The sequence below is a fragment of the Carex rostrata genome, chromosome 13 (genome assembly GCF_964058835.1).
Source record: "Carex rostrata chromosome 13, lpCarRost1.2, whole genome shotgun sequence".
Taxonomy (NCBI): Eukaryota; Viridiplantae; Streptophyta; class Magnoliopsida; order Poales; family Cyperaceae; genus Carex; species Carex rostrata.
This window is the reverse complement of record NC_135930.1, coordinates 3,438,039-3,454,124: the sequence shown is the minus strand read 5'-3', so window position 1 is coordinate 3,454,124 and position 16,086 is coordinate 3,438,039. Positions and strand designations below refer to the sequence as shown.

At 31.0% G+C, this 16,086-nt stretch overlaps 2 protein-coding genes and 1 non-coding gene across 3 annotated transcripts; all 3 read left to right on the top strand.

Annotated features, from left to right (window-relative positions):
* Window positions 1–1,076: 1,076 nt before the first annotated feature.
* On the top strand, window positions 1,077–3,836 carry LOC144564168 (Thioredoxin superfamily protein). Its single transcript, XM_078313708.1, has 10 exons — window positions 1,077–1,403; window positions 1,499–1,564; window positions 2,238–2,318; window positions 2,423–2,476; window positions 2,568–2,636; window positions 2,779–2,841; window positions 2,959–3,041; window positions 3,468–3,533; window positions 3,618–3,743; window positions 3,776–3,836. The coding sequence occupies exons 1-9, from the start codon at window positions 1,158–1,160 to the stop codon at window positions 3,649–3,651; spliced, it is 762 nt and encodes a 253-aa protein (XP_078169834.1). The 5' UTR covers window positions 1,077–1,157; the 3' UTR covers window positions 3,652–3,743; window positions 3,776–3,836.
* A 2,062-nt stretch (window positions 3,837–5,898) lies between these two features.
* TRNAT-UGU (transfer RNA threonine (anticodon UGU)) lies at window positions 5,899–5,970 on the top strand. The gene has a single exon. It is a non-coding gene; the product is annotated as a tRNA-Thr (tRNA).
* A 910-nt stretch (window positions 5,971–6,880) lies between these two features.
* On the top strand, window positions 6,881–9,215 carry LOC144564127 (PRLI-interacting factor). The gene is made up of 2 exons (XM_078313647.1): window positions 6,881–7,542; window positions 8,140–9,215. Exons 1-2 carry the CDS (start codon window positions 6,976–6,978, stop codon window positions 9,046–9,048), a joined length of 1,476 nt encoding a protein of 491 aa, XP_078169773.1. The 5' UTR covers window positions 6,881–6,975; the 3' UTR covers window positions 9,049–9,215.
* Window positions 9,216–16,086: the final 6,871 nt, after the last annotated feature.

The window sequence follows — 16,086 nt, the reverse complement described above, 5'->3', positions numbered from 1 at the left end:
TTAATTTTAAATTTTAAGTTATTAACGTTAAAAAATGAAAGAATGATGAAAACATAAACAATAAAAACATTTAGTTCCTCAAATATTTACTAATTAATTATTTGTTTACTTGTAACTTGTCAGCCTAAGATAGATAAAGCAAATGCAGCAGAGAACGGATACAATTATAAACAAATTTTTAAATACAACAGATGGGATTAGCAGTGTTCATCAAATTTAGTTTAATTGGTTTTAAAGCGAACGGAGAGATTTCGGTTTTGACGGTTCTATTTTTTCAGTTAAATAGATTGATTCAATTTAGAAATTTTAAAATCAGTTAGATCGAACCAACCGAAATTTTTAAACTTATTTCTCGTTCGAACTAAACATTTAAAAAAAAAATAGAACATAATGTATATTGTTTGGTTCAATTTAAAACTGATTAAACCGAACCTAACAAAAAATTTCAATCCATCTTTATAAAAAATTTCAATCCATCTTTCTAAAAAATAACAAAAAATGTTTATTTTTATAATTAATGTCATATTTCAAATTTTCAATTCAACGAAAAAAGCCACAATTTATTTTGATTTATTCGGTTCAGTTCTTATTCTATTTTAATTTGATTCGGTTTAGTTTTTGAAAAATGAATAGAATTTTAATTTACTTGTTTAATTCGATTTAGACCGAACCGAACCGATAAAGGTAATACCAAACTCGGAGCCATCCACGGTGACACTCATTGTGGCGATTGCCGATTGGATCAAGGAATCTATATCTAACAAAATATTTCCTTTTAGATCATGGACGTCCGATCACAATCCGGGTCAATCCGGAACGTGGTGGAACGCACTAGGCTTCATTAATAGTCGTGCGGATGACCAATTGGATGGTCCAGATCCAAACAGAAATATTCTGTTACCTTAGGTGATACGAATTCATCAGGAAGCCCTTCCTGGCTTCCACAGGCTTCCGAGTCCATATTACCTGAGGTAACAGAATATTAGTAATTAGATCGAACGGTCTGAGGGAAGTAACGTACTTCATTAATATTCGTACCATCGCGGATCGAACGGACTGGATCTAACTCTAAATTTCTGTTACCTCTGGCGATATGCATTCCTACTGAGCAGCAACAACTAGAGACTGGTAACTGGTACGAGAGAGAGAGATCAGATATGGCTGTGCTGGCACGTGCGTACGGGTCCTCTACGGCCGTGCTCCTCTCTTCTCCGGCTATCCTCCGTACGACCTCTACAACGTGCTCTGCCACGTCATCTATCTTCCCTGCCGCCAGCACTCAATACCGTCGGTCGTTACGGATTCTACCCGTTAGAACTCGAAGACCCGCTTCGCTACGGATTCGGGCGGCCCGGACCGAATCCACTGGCGTCTCTCTCGGATTTCGAGCTCCATACTTCGAGGTTTTTTTTTTTTTTTTTCCTTTAAGATGAAATACTAGATATACATTTTCTGATTATGAATATTTAAGTTTGGATTTGGAATTTATTTTACACAGCTTCCGGAGCCGCTGACTGGAAAAACTGTAAAATTGGATGATTTCGAGGGAAATCCTGCTTTGCTGGTATGGTGTTTAGATATTTTATGGAAAAATTTAGATTTTAGTCGTCCAATTATGGATGAAGGCTTGGTTAGAATAGTGAGCTAACCCAAATTTGACATAGTAAGCTAATCCAACTTTTGATTGGATTGGTAGAATAGTATGCTAAACCATAAAAGACAAACAAAGAATAGTCTATTTTGGCTAACCCAAACACATTCAACATAAAATAGTAGTTCGGAATAGTTGCTAATCCAAATTAGCACTATTCTTTGCCTCATCCAAATGTACCCGAAAAGAATCAAATTGGTACATGAACTTTCATCGGGTAAAGATTAGCACACAAACCATATGCTGCAGCTTTTTAATTCTATAGTCCGTGTGCTGCATGAAACCAAAACTGCTCTGTTAAAGTCTTTACCCCTTCGAAAAACTGATGGAAGTACTAATGTAGTCATTTTTTAAAAGTAAAGGGACTAATTGGTTTTTTTTTTTTTAACTTTTAAGGACTAAGTGTAAATGAAAGTTCAAGGACCAATTTGCTTCTTTCGACAAAGTACGAGGACTAAAACCTAAATTTTCCCATATTTTATGCATTGCTAAGTTTATAGCTTTTTCAAAAAAGTATCTGCGACAGAAATCTGATATGAAAATATTTCACTCTTTTAATACCTAATTGTTTTATTCATTTGTCAAGGTGATGTTCATATGTAACCACTGCCCATTTGTCAAGCACTTAAAGAAAGAGATCACTAAACTTACAAGATTCTATATGACGGTAAAGTTTATTTATTTTATTGATTTATGCATCTGATATAAAAAAAAAAAAAATTATGATTATTTTTTTTTTCTGTTTTCTGGTTGATATTGGTTACTTTGCAGAAGGATTTAGCAGTTGTGGCAATTTCTTCAAATTCCATAATTACCCATCCTCAGGTTATTTTGAATATTCCATTCAGAATTTAAGACAGTGAATTGGAATATGTTGATTTTTCAGGACTAAATTGTGAATATGTTGATTTTTCAGGACGGGCCAGAATTTATGGCCGAAGATGCAAAGTCCTTTGGTTACCCTTTCCCCTATTTATTTGATGAAGTAATTTTATGCTCATTACTTACTTTTTATATCAACCTTTTATATTATAATGGAGATTAGATCTTATTTGAGATGGTTTAGAAGCACGTTAGTCTTATAATTATCACATTAATTTTATGTCTTTGAATTTTTTCACATGTAGTCTCAGGAAGTAGCACGTGCTTTTGGTGCAGTATGCACGCCTGAATTTTTCCTCTTCAAAAAGGTACTTGGTTGCATTAATATCACCAATATATCATATACCCAATACACATGAATATTTTTTTTTTTGCAAATTCAAAAGCAGATTTTTAATTTACGTGTAAATTATGTATTGGAACAGGATGGGAGGAGACCTTTCGAATTAGTATACCATGGTCAATTTGATGATTCAAGGCCGAGCAATAGTTTGCCAGTTACCGGACGGTAATTACCTGAACACCCTTTTGATCATTTTGACCTGTTTTGATAGTGATTAAAATTTGGTTAATTTGACAAATTGCAGCCAACTTTGTTCTGTATGACAATAAAAAAAAAGCATGTAACTTCTTATATTTGCAATTACATAAACTTCCAAACCCCAAAAGAGTACATCTTTCTATAGATTTTACCCAAATTTGAATTTCGAAAGAAGTGATCTAAAATGTTTCAAGTTGGGCTGACATTTTTAAAATTGGACACTAAATGCCTGGGACTAGTTTGCAAATGTTTCAAAACAGTTGGCTTCTGTTGCAAAAGGATGAAACAAATTGATGATTCTCAGCAAATATCGACAAAATACAGGGTGCATGATGCAAAAGGGTTTGAGTGCTAATTACATCTCAAAATAATATGCATATTTTTCAATTGTAGGGATTTGAGTCAGGCAATAGATTGTGTTCTTAGTGGCCAGAAATTGCTAATGGAGCAAAAACCTAGGTAAAGATTTGTTTTACTAATCTTTTACATTAATTAATCTTTTTAGTTACAGCTAATATCAATTTATTTCAATTTCATTTCTAGTGTTGGATGCAGCATCAAATGGCACCCTTCATAAAGCCATCAAAACAGTTTGCAAAATTTTTTTTTTTTTTCGGCCTCTTAAAAATGGACTTGTAAATTTGTAAAAATTGAATATTTATAAGCATTAAATTTGTAAAAATTGAATATTTATAAGCATTTTCAGTAGGGAATTTTGCACAACCAGACCGCACAAAAATTAGGATTTGCATCGTTGGGCTTTATATATTTATGTGTTTTGTTATTAATCCTCGACATAAATACATAAAAACTATAACACAGTGATATCTTAAGTTGCCAGCAAATTGCGGCCTATAATTTTCACTATTTATGAGGAACTTCAAATACAACGAGAATAATATGATGAAGTAAACAAGATACTAATTTTACTGTATGAGAAAGGAGAGGTAGCACAATTGGTTAGGAAAACGTCCTAGAGTTGTTATATCCAAAGATCGAGAGTTCGATTCCCTCTCACGAATCTTGGTAGCTACTATCAAGTTTTAAAAAAAAAAAAAAATTACTGTATAAACAATCACAGAGTTGAAAACACATATTTTGCGCAATAAAATTCCATTAAACTCGGAAATAAAAAAATTAAAAACTATAGTACCCTCGAGAATTATAATATAAAATTGTCAAATACAAGAGACGAAATATTTGTTTGACTCACACAAAGGAAGAGGGGCACCTCTAATTATAGATGGCAAATTGAATTTCAAGACATCTCAAGAGACGAAATATTATATTAGTACAACTTCGATATTCCCTAATATCTAGGAATAACTATTATATTCTTTGATATTTTGTCACAACTCTTTGATACCTTTTTAGAGCAAAGTTAGGATGTGATGTGCTCACCAAGAGGGTTTAATGCAACTCCAAAGATATATCGGATCAATTTCAAAAATTGAATTCAAACCGTTGAAATCCATGTATTTCATGAGTGATGTATGTACATACAAAAATTTGAAAGTTTTGAGTTTATTTGCTATAAGGTCAAGCGATAAAAGAAATGATAAAAATTGAATATATAAAACAACTTATAAATTAACTTATAAAAAATTCATTTCTTTAACCGCTTGACCTTGTAGCAAATAAACTCGAAACTTTTAAAATTTTGCATAAACATACATTATTAATGAAGTACATTGATTTCAACGGATTGAATTCGGTGCTTGAAGTCGTTCCGATATACTTTTAGAGTTGTACTCACCAAACCCTCTTGATGAGCACATCACACTCTAGCTTTAATCTCGTTTTTATATCTAATCACACTCTTCATATATTGTTGACATATGTTACAACTATTAATTTGATTTTGATAATCACATTTTTTGGGTCATATTTGATTACTACTTACAGTTAAGAAGAATTTACTTCAAATTAAAGTGACTTAAACTATCTTATTTGGTTGAAACTTGTTACTTGAAGTCACGTCTTAAAAAATTAATTGAGGAAAGAGGTAGTAGAAAATAAATTTCTCTGAAATTGAGAGCCATAGACATAAAAAAATTAACCCTATCTGAAAAGGTGGTTTGACTTAACTTAAATCTGTAGTATATCTTAAACCATCGCAAGTTATTTTATTTGACAGTTTAAACGGAGAAATAATAAGTATTTATTTGACAGCTTAAACCTTATTTCTCGTCAAAGATGAGCAATGGTATTTTTTTTTAAAAACCATAAAAAAAAATAGCAAACAAATTTTATTGCTTTGGTTTTTACAAAAATTATAAGAACCAAAATGTCATTTTGATCTAATTTTTTTTTTTGAGACCGAAATGTCATTTTAATCTGGAGTGTTTTCACAAGTTTTATCATCATTTTTTATTGGAATCTATGAAAATGATCCAGACCGAAATGTCATTTCGGTCCCTAAAAAAAAGTTGGACAGAAATAAAATCTCAGTTCTTGTAGTTTTTGTAAAAACCACAACAATCAAAGTTAATTTAGTAAAATATTATTTTTTATTTATGTTTTAAAAAAAAAATTCTGAGCATTGTCTCCCAAATATCTTGTCATATTCTAGATACCTAAGATTTGTACCTTCCAATTTATGAAACTGTAAAGATCTTGTGACATCTTGAAGTAACATCAGAGTCTTTACTTTTACTGTTTTACCCCCTCCATCCTACTACACCGTTTGTTATTGATTAATAAAGCGGACCCCCATTCGTATAAAGTTCACTTTATCGAACTTAACTAAAGTCGCAAAATCGGTGTTACTTCAGTGGAAATTTTCTTCCGTTTTGTATAATATAGAAAAATTGAGAACAAAATTGCCCGTATAGCTCAGTGGTAGAGCGTCAGTCTTGTAAACTGAAGGTCTGTAGTTCGATCCTGCATGTGGGCATCCTTTTTTTTGTTATTTTCGTTGATTTTTTCTGGATAGTGGGGCCCAAATCAGCGCGGTTGCCCACCATTCTACGGAAGCACGTAGATCCGATCCCTCCAGCCTGTGAGGCTTACGTTCGCTGTACAAATTCGTATCAGATTTCCTACAACAGGTGGATGTTTGACGATCCTTATGGTCCTCTTGTAGATAGCCACGTGTCCACTATATCCACTAAGTAAACTCTGTTGCTCGTGGTTTCATCAGGATAGCTAGGTAGTACACTTTTGGTTGTATACAGAATGTAGCGGATTGTTCGTACTGTCTCAACTTCCTCTTTTTCGCCATCTTTTGTTGACGCAATTATATCTCCATACTTCAGGAATCCAATGTTTTCTCCCCCTACCAAACCAACACTCGTTGCTGAATCTCTCCATTTATGTACTAATGGACACTCCAGTTCTTACCACCGAGTAAATACTTAGAGTCATGTTCGTAAGAATTAATATATTAGTATTTATATACAGAATTGAACCCTCTAATAAAAGCAATAATCTATAAATAATTATATTTTCAATAATTTTTGCTTACAAAAATATTACCCTCCAAAAAACTACCAATTGCAAGTATGATTATAATACATCCCAACATAATTAACTAATGGAGATGAAGTCAATATATTAATTAGAGAGAAATCTCAATTGCTCGCCAATCCCATGAACTACACTCCAACTCTACCAGTGTACGATTCCCCTATAGTAACTCATTTTAATTTTATATAAGGACCGTTCGATTAGAATCCGAGTCTCTTCAATATTCGTATCGAAACAGATCTGACGATCCTGATCTATTCTCAAAATTTAAGTTACTTTAGGTGAATTGAATTTCCCAATCTTAGGAACTACACTCCAACTCTACCAAAGCAAAGCCTCGGAAAGAGAGAAAGGGTGCAAAATGAAAAAGATCGTAGTACTACTCCTTTCTCCTCCCCTGTAATACTTTCCTTCAGACCTAACCTCAGCTCCAATGGCGGCGCACCACCGCCGCCGCGCCTCCACCTGGTGCTGTTCCTTCTCTCCTCCTCCTGCGAGCCCCGATCGCAAAATCCCTGTCAAATCTCCCGCTCATTCCACGAACCTCAACCCTAGCCCAAGCCCAAACCGTAACCCTAACCCTAACCCACGACCCTTCCTCAGCCGTCGTATTCTGTCCCCGGGAAGAGTTTCCCCGATCGATTCTGACCAAATGGCTACAGATTTGGTTGCAGTTGTCGTCGATTCCACTTCCACACCAGCTACGGCGTGTATAGAGGAAAGTTCTCTCCTTGTCAGTGAGGAGGAAGTGTGTGCGGATTTCAAGTTTGAGGTGAAAGGGAAGGATGGTAGGGGGGTTTTGGTGGAGTTGATGGATCGGGGAGTGTTGTACGAGAATAGTGTGTTTTTCAAGGGTTTAATTGAAAATGATACAATGGCTATAGAGGTGGACAATGTGGATTTGTACAAGGATGCTATTGAGTTGATTGAATTTAGTGAGAAAGATTTGATGAGGTCAATTGTGAAAAATGGAGTTTCACATGCAATTGATTTACTTGAGGTGAAAAGTTCTCTCTTTCATTTATTTTTTTTATCAAAGATTGGTACATTTTTTTGTTAATTAATAAGTTAATATTCTTCTCTAATTTGTAATGTATCTCTCTTCACATTCGTTACTTCATATTACCATTTTTTTTTAATTTCACGTATACCCCTCAAAAATTTCAAAATTACGTATCACCCTCAAAATTTTGAAATTACATACCCCCCCCTCTAGACTTCAAAATTACTATTTTTTCATAAACATGCTACATACTTTTTATATTTTTAATTAACGGTAAAATGGGTATTTTATAAATTTAAAGCGAGTTTTAATGTAAAAGACCATAAAATGGGTAAATTTGTGAGTTTTTGAAGCTTAGAGGGAGAAATACGTAATTTCGAAGTTTAGAGGGGGAAATACTTAGTTTTCAGGGGTATACATGAAATCCCCCCTATTTCTGATGTTAATTTTGTCTCTGGGCATTGCTTGTGTATAGAATGCCATTTCTTCTAGGGGGAATTTCTTCAAAGCCATAAATAATTGTTTCAGGAAATATGTGAATGAAATAATTGTTCTCTTTATAATGTCACTGATCAAATATCTTTTTCATTCTAGGTAATGAGTACAATAAAGTATGAAAGAGGCATCAGTTCATGCTTAAAGTACATTGAAGCGGCACCATGGACTGAAAACGAAGAGGAGAAATTAAAAATCCTCTTTTCAAAAATAAAATTGGAACAACCGATTGTTGATGATATAGTACTGCGATTAAACCAAAAACCCAATTTTGCCAGCTCAGCAGAAGGTGATTTAGCTGTGCACCTCATACGGCAAATAGCAAACTCATCCAATGGTAGTGCAAGGAAAGACATGCAATCTTTGGTAAACAGCATCTTATGTGAGAGTTCAGTTTATCAGAAAGACCATACGAGGATTAACCGAGACAGCCTGTACCGACTTTGCAATTCATGTTTGAGCACTTTAAAAGATCTCTTTAATGAAGAGAAATCGGTGAGTACTAAACCATTGATCGAACGGGTCTCTACCCAAGTCGAGAACCTAACATGGCTTTTTGAAATTCTTCTAAGAAATAACATGGCCGAAGAATTTGTAGATTTATGGGGGAACCAAGAGGAGTTGGTGAAATTGCACGAGAAGTATTCTCCTATGGTGAGATATGAACTGAGTCGTGTCTCGGTTTGTGTTTTCATTGCCTTAGGAAAGGGAAAATTGCAATGCAAAGGTAACGTGCGTTTACGAATTTTTAACAGTTGGTTTAGACCAATTTTGTTAGATTTTGGGTGGTTGAAACGATGCCCAAAAGGGTTAGATTTTAGGATGTTTGAAGAAACCCTAGGGAAGGCTTTACTAACTCTTCCACTTGTGCAACAGCAAAGTCTATTTGAAGAGTGGTTTAATTTTTTCTCGGTAAAGGGAACGGAATGCCCCAATCTTAGCACGGCATTTCAGGTATGGTGGCGTAGGTTGTTTGTTAGATCCGTGTGCATGCAAGTAGGTGATTAAGTTGTGAGTTCTATCTAGTGTATGATATGATATGGTTGTTGTGTTATGTATATTTTTGAAAAGTACCTGTTATGATTTAGGAGTTAAATATGTTGTTTATGTATTATTTGGTAAATTCATGGTCAGATGATCTACCAGCTTTTGACTAAAGTAAATTTCCTGCCAAAGTTTTTCTCTTTATATACTAAGCACATTTTTTTTATGTAGATTGTGAAGTTTTGTTAAGCTTCAAACTCAAATCAAATATTTGCATACTTGCACCTTGTATAACAAGAGAAAAATAAAAGCTTGTCAGTTTTTATGACTTTGGGCCAAGCTTTTGTGGAATGTGACTCAGCCCAAAAGAAATTAAGAATAAAAATATGAAAATCTAGTCCATGAAGGGTATGATTTTTTAATTCCAATCCTTTACTAATAGAGATTTTCTGAACTCCTACCAATCCAAGGATAAGAATTTCACAATCGAACCGTTATATATTTAACTTATTAGGACCAGATATTAAGAATTAGAAATTCCACCTTAGTAAAATATGAATTAATTTAATATTTTAAGATATTTAAATTATATTTTAGTGATCTCCGATACCGAAAAAAAAAAAAAATTCGGTTCATCATAGTTCATTGGTTTCATTGGTTTCATTGCAGGCATCCTAGGTTATAGGGCATTGTGATAATATAGGAAAGGTTTTTTTATTATTAGAGGTGTTGTATATTAGATTCTTTTTTATCAAATATATTATTTCAATTTTTGATGAAGAATAGAAACACATATCAAGCACTCAAATTGTAAAAAAAATTTCATAGTAAAACTTTTTTTAGAAGATGCGAGGAGTCAAGCTATCAATTAATTAATATATGTATAAAAATTCTCTCATTCAATTATGTAATATCTAATATGGAGAACATTGTTTTTTTTTTTTTTTTATCACTAAATCAAATACTGATTCTTTTTAAAATTTATACAAACGTACCATGAATTCGAAATTATATCATACCACTTTTAATGATTTTAAAGTACACTTTGACTATTCCAGATAACAATTATGAGAACTTCTATATTTTCTGCAAAAGCAGACTTTCTTTTAATCATATTTTATGTTTACATTTTGATTTTGATAGGTGGTTGAACTAGAGACAAAAATGTCCCACCCTTCTAAAAAATAATATATTGTGTTTATTCAAGGGATCTTTGCACTTTTCACATACTATGTGTTTATACAGTGATCACAAAACCATAACTACCAATAATATGTAGTTCATATGCTTTTCATAATCATGTCATACAAATTATATATGATCAGCCTACAATCCCTGATTTGGTTATTTGTGAAAAGCTATTCTAACATTAATTTAATATCCATTTTGAACGAGACATTGACAATTATATTAATTTAATGTATCATTGGTCCTTTTCTTTTGTTTTCTCTTTCGTGAAGCAACTTCACAAGAAAAAACGATGATCAGTAAGTCTCATCAAAAAGGAAAATTAAAAAGTATTATTACGACACTTAGTTATCTACAACTGAGGAGGTAGGTACAATTAATATATTCATGTAAGGAGAGGAATCAGAAAATTATGATTAGAGGACTAGATGAATAAATATTATGTAATTGCATTTATGAAGAAAATTAATAGTAATAATTTTCATAAAAATTAAAAAATTTATATGACAAAAAAAATTCAATTTATAAGATTAGGAGTGCAAACGGATCAGATATTATCTTCCGTATTCGAAGGTTAGATATAGATATTTGATATCTGAATATCTGTGCGGATATGGATATGAATATGGTTTTAAATTTAAATTATTCATGTCTGAATAGTAAATATATATCATATAGTTTAATATATATTATAAAAAAGAGGAGGGATCAAGTTACAACAATTTTTGAGTTACAACAAGTTACAACAAGCATTTTCTACATTTTGAAAGTCCAAATCGTCGATCCAAACCGTTAGATGTGATCTCCACAATAAAATGTGCTTCCATACCAAATTTTACATTTTTTGGAATTTTTTTACTATTTATTAAGATGGGTACAAAATTCAATGGTCTAAATTTGACTAGTTTTTGTACCCATCTTAATAAATAGTAAAAAATTTCCAAAAAATGTAAAATTTGGTATGGAAGCACATTTTATTGTGGAGATCACATCTAACGGTTTGGATCGACGATTTGGACTTTCAAAATGTAGAAAATGCTTGTTGTAACTTGTTGTAACTCAAAAATTGTTGTAACTTGATCCCTCCTCTATAAAAAATTAATGTTATTTATCATTATAAAAATAGATATATGTATCGATATTTGTTTAATATCTAATCTGTATTCATATCCGAAAAATTAAAACAGATACAAATATAATTTTATCTCTATCCGATCCGTTTCCATCCGGCCTGCTATAGATTGATATATATTGGACTAAACAAAAACAAAGACAAATGGATATATAATTGCTGCAAGTGCTTAAAATTCAAAACCAATCAATTAATGCTAGCTCAGAATCGTACCTATTTTGAAAATTTAATGTCATATTTTAATCAGACAGTAATTTGACAGCCACTGTCAAATAGTTTCAAAAAAATCAGACAGTTACATATCAAAAAAGAAAAATCAGACAGTTGGGAAGAGTGTGGGGACAATCAATTTTGTCCATTTAGGGAAGTACCGATTTTTTTATTTATATTCAAAAAATAAATAAAATTTAAAAAATATTCAAATCTCGACTGAAATTCGAAATTTACTCAAACCGGTTATCCAATAACCCGATTTGAGACAAATGTCCAGTCAGTGGATTCCCAAACTCAACAAATATAACCGGTTAATCACTAACCGAAAAGTAGTGTTTTTTTTTTTTTAAAACAAAAATTTCTAATTTTTTTATTTTTTGTATTAAAATATTAGAAATATTGAATATATTTCTTTGAAAATAGATAGAATACAATATAATTTGATTTATTAGAAAGACTGCAACAAATAACCCGGATCAAAATTTTTCAGGCCGAATTTTTCGCGGTTGTAAGAAAAATTAATATATTTCTTTATGTGTTATTGGAAAAAAATAAAAATATTTATATTCTGAGTTATTGATCCCGGTTCAAAAGTCACTTCTAGGTAATCCAGAAAATATTGTGATCTTTCTAGTATATTTAATTTATAAAAAGTTGTATCTATTTTGAGAATTCTTTTTGAAAAAACAATCATTAAATAAATTAAAGTTTTTTTTTCAAAAATAGATACAACTTTTTATAAATTAAATGTCCTAGAAAGATCACAATATTTTCTGGATTACCTAGAAGTGACTTTTGAACCGGGATCAATAACTCGGAATCTAAATATTTTTATTTTTTTCCAATAACACATAAAAAATATATTAATTTTTCTTACAGCCGCGAAAAATCCGGCCTGAAAAATATTGATCCGAGTTATTTGTTGCAGTCTTTCTAATAAATCAAATTATATTGTATTCCATCTATTTTTAAAGAAATATATTCAACATTTCTAATATTTTAATACAAAAAATAAAAAAATTAGAAATTTTTGTTTTTTTTAAAAAAAAAAACAACTTTCCGGTTAGTGATTAACCGGTTATATTTCTTGAGTTTAGGAATCCACTGACCGGACATTTGTCCCAAATCCGGTTATTGGATAACCGGTTTGGGTAAATTTCGAATTTCAGTCGGGATTTGGCTATTTTTTTAAATTTTATTTATTTTTTGGATATAAATAAAAAATCGGGAAGTACCAACTCATGATATCCAATTATTCATTTTTATGCTCTTATGATTTGTTAATTATGATTTTACAAAAAATATGTGATTTATATCGGTATTATCAACAAGCTTAATGAATTTTAAGTTATATATGCTTTTATAAAATATTAGCATTTTATAAGTATCCTATTTGTATTATAGAAAAACAAATAATGATAAAATTATATATTTTGTATTGCATTATGAAAATAAATTTTAAATCTTGTCAAAATATTCTTAAATTTCAAATTTATGATGTGCCTACAAAGCTACAACTGTCACAAAAACTCCTCTAAGAAACCAACCAACCTAGTTTTAAAAGATTATGTAATAGTAGGCTAATTAAACAAAGAAATGGCTGTTTGAAATCTACATTATAAATTTTAATTCAGGAATTGTAGGGTAATTAAGCTGCCAATTTCTAAATATATTTTGCAAATTTTAATAAAAAATCTGAACAATTAAATGAAAACATTTAAAAAAAGAAATAGAAGTCCAACCTACAAATTTAATTAATTGTAACATCAGTGATGTCAAAATTTACAATAAATTTAATGAAACAAAATAAAAAATAAAAATTAAAAAAATAAATATATATAATATGTAAAATAAAGTGTAAGTTTAAATGAAAATCATGTTGAATTTTTTCCTTTGATATTTAGGTAACTAGCTTCTAGTTGTTCCACCATTACAGCTAGTTTGTTGGGATGCATTTATGATGAAAATTAATGCTGATGCATGAAGGTTGATTATTTGGAATTATTCAAATGATCGGTCAATTTAATCTGATCATGACTTGACTTATTGGGGCTCCTCTAATCATATTATTTGCTATATGAGAAATAATATGGTTACTCCTCTAATCATATCCTTATGAAATTAATCCTAAAAAAGACACCATTTGGATATATTTTTTTTCTTTGTATGTTTTAATTTTTACTAATTTAAAACCCTGTAGTTTGACTTGCTAACGTCATATTTTAATTTTTTAAGCATCAATACTTAAATTATTTTTATTCTAATTTTTTATAAAAATTGAAAACTAAAAAAGAAAAATAAAGTATGCTTACTTTTTATTTTAAAGAAACATCATATAATTTCAGATGCATATATATGCTCAAAAAATTTCCACGAAAATTTATATCAATTTTATTATTATCATGAATTCATATTGAGGTCTTTTATAACAATACGAACTCGTTCGCTAAAATAACTCTAGCTAAGATATATCTGTGGTCAATTTCGAGAGCTATAAAAATATAAAATTTTATACAACAGAAATATATAAATATCAGAACCGATTAAAATTTGAAACAGAAGAAAATGTGCTAGGCGCATACGGTATCGTCATGACAAAGACTACTAGCGAGTAGTTACAAACTAGATATCATATATACAAATATATATATATTCCTTTCTTCCATAAATAGACCAAAACCGCTTCATGTCTCACAAGTCTCATGTGCATCATTTTTTTTATCCATGTATTTCGTATTTTGTTTTGTGCGTACGTACGCTAGCTGTTGATCGATCATTTGACTTAATTCCAAGTTTGTTGAAATTGTAGATTAATTGAGACAGGTAATTAAATTATCTAAATGTACAGTGCAACCGTAGAAATCTATAAATTCAAAGAGATTCAGTAAAAAGCAAATATTGGTTTGACATTCAAATCCTGATCTTCTTGGGAAAAGTTTTATTCATAGAAAATATTACTCAGTATAGACAAACAGAAAAATACCTTCGATTTTTCATGCAATAGAAGGAGAATTCATATCCCATAGGTACCTTAGGTGCCACAAGTAAATCCGGACTGTTCTTTAATCTGACATAAATCTCAAAACAGCCCTAGCTATATCTTCCATATATAGCTATGTTACTCGGATACTCGAGATAGGAGTTCTTATCCGTGTTGGATATGTATTGGATACCGGTGAGATTTTGATTGGTTTTGACAATTTTCAAAATCCTGCACAAAAGTGGGTAGAATTTGAAATTTATTATTATTATTTGGATATTAATAAAAATTTCGGAACATACATAGTCTGTGACTGGCCTGTGGTCAATTTGGAGTAATCTAAAAATAAAAGATTTTACACAACATGTACACAAATATATGAATATCAGAACCGATTAAAATTTGAAACAAAAGAAAATTTGTTGCTACATTGGGTCTGAACTCTGAACAAATGTGATAGGCGAATATCGTTATGACGCTCTATTTCTCGTCTGATATCGTCATGACAAAGACTACGTACTCTCGATCGCGAATAGTTACAAACCAGATATATTACAAATATATTCCTTTCTTCAAGAAATAGACCAAAACCGCTTCATGTCTCACAAGTCTCATGCATGTGCATCATTTTTTTTATCCATGTATTTCGTATTTTGTTGACTGTAAGTGTATTTCCATGCACCTAAGGGACCCGTTGATCATTTTGTTGACTGTAAGTGTATTTCCATGACTTCCAAGTTTGTTGAAATTGTAGATTGAGACAGGTAAATTAATTATCTAAATGTATAGTTCAATCGTAGAAATCTAGAAATTCAAAGAGATTCAGTAAAAAGTAAATATGGGTTTGACATTCTAATCCTGATCTTCTTAAGAAAAGTTTTATTCATAGAAAATATTATCCAATATAAAGCCTGTATAGGACTACAAAGAGATGCTTATTTGGATTTATTATTTTGTTTTCAACAAATATCTTTATATAATAGTTCTTAGAAAATATATATAAACATACATATATATTGTTCTCTGTCTTTAGATTGTTAGTAGCTTTGAAATATATGTTTCAGAATAAATATTAAAACAGAAAGTAAATGAAATTAATATCGATCCATCTCCAACCTGTTTCTCGTTCAAATTTGAAACGGCCAAACCTCTTTGTATTTGACTAGTGAGCTATATATAAGTCTGCTACACATTTATTATACCGTTCCAGAATAGTTGTCATGTACGGCGATTCAAATAAAACTGTTTTGGAGAATAGTTGACCAAGTACTTATTCATTTTTATGCTCTTATGAATTATGATTTGTTAATTATGAATTTATAAATAATATGTGATTTATATAGGTATTATCAGAAACTTAATTATTTAGTAGGTGGTTCAGTAAGAGGTATAATAAATGTCAACTAATTAAGTACATGTGAGCTATAGGTCTGCTACACATTTATTATACCGTTCCAGAATAGTTGACATGTACTTCAGTCTTACATGAATAAAAGGTCAACATATATAAGTAGGTAGTTCAGTAAGACTCAACTCTAATTGGAGATAC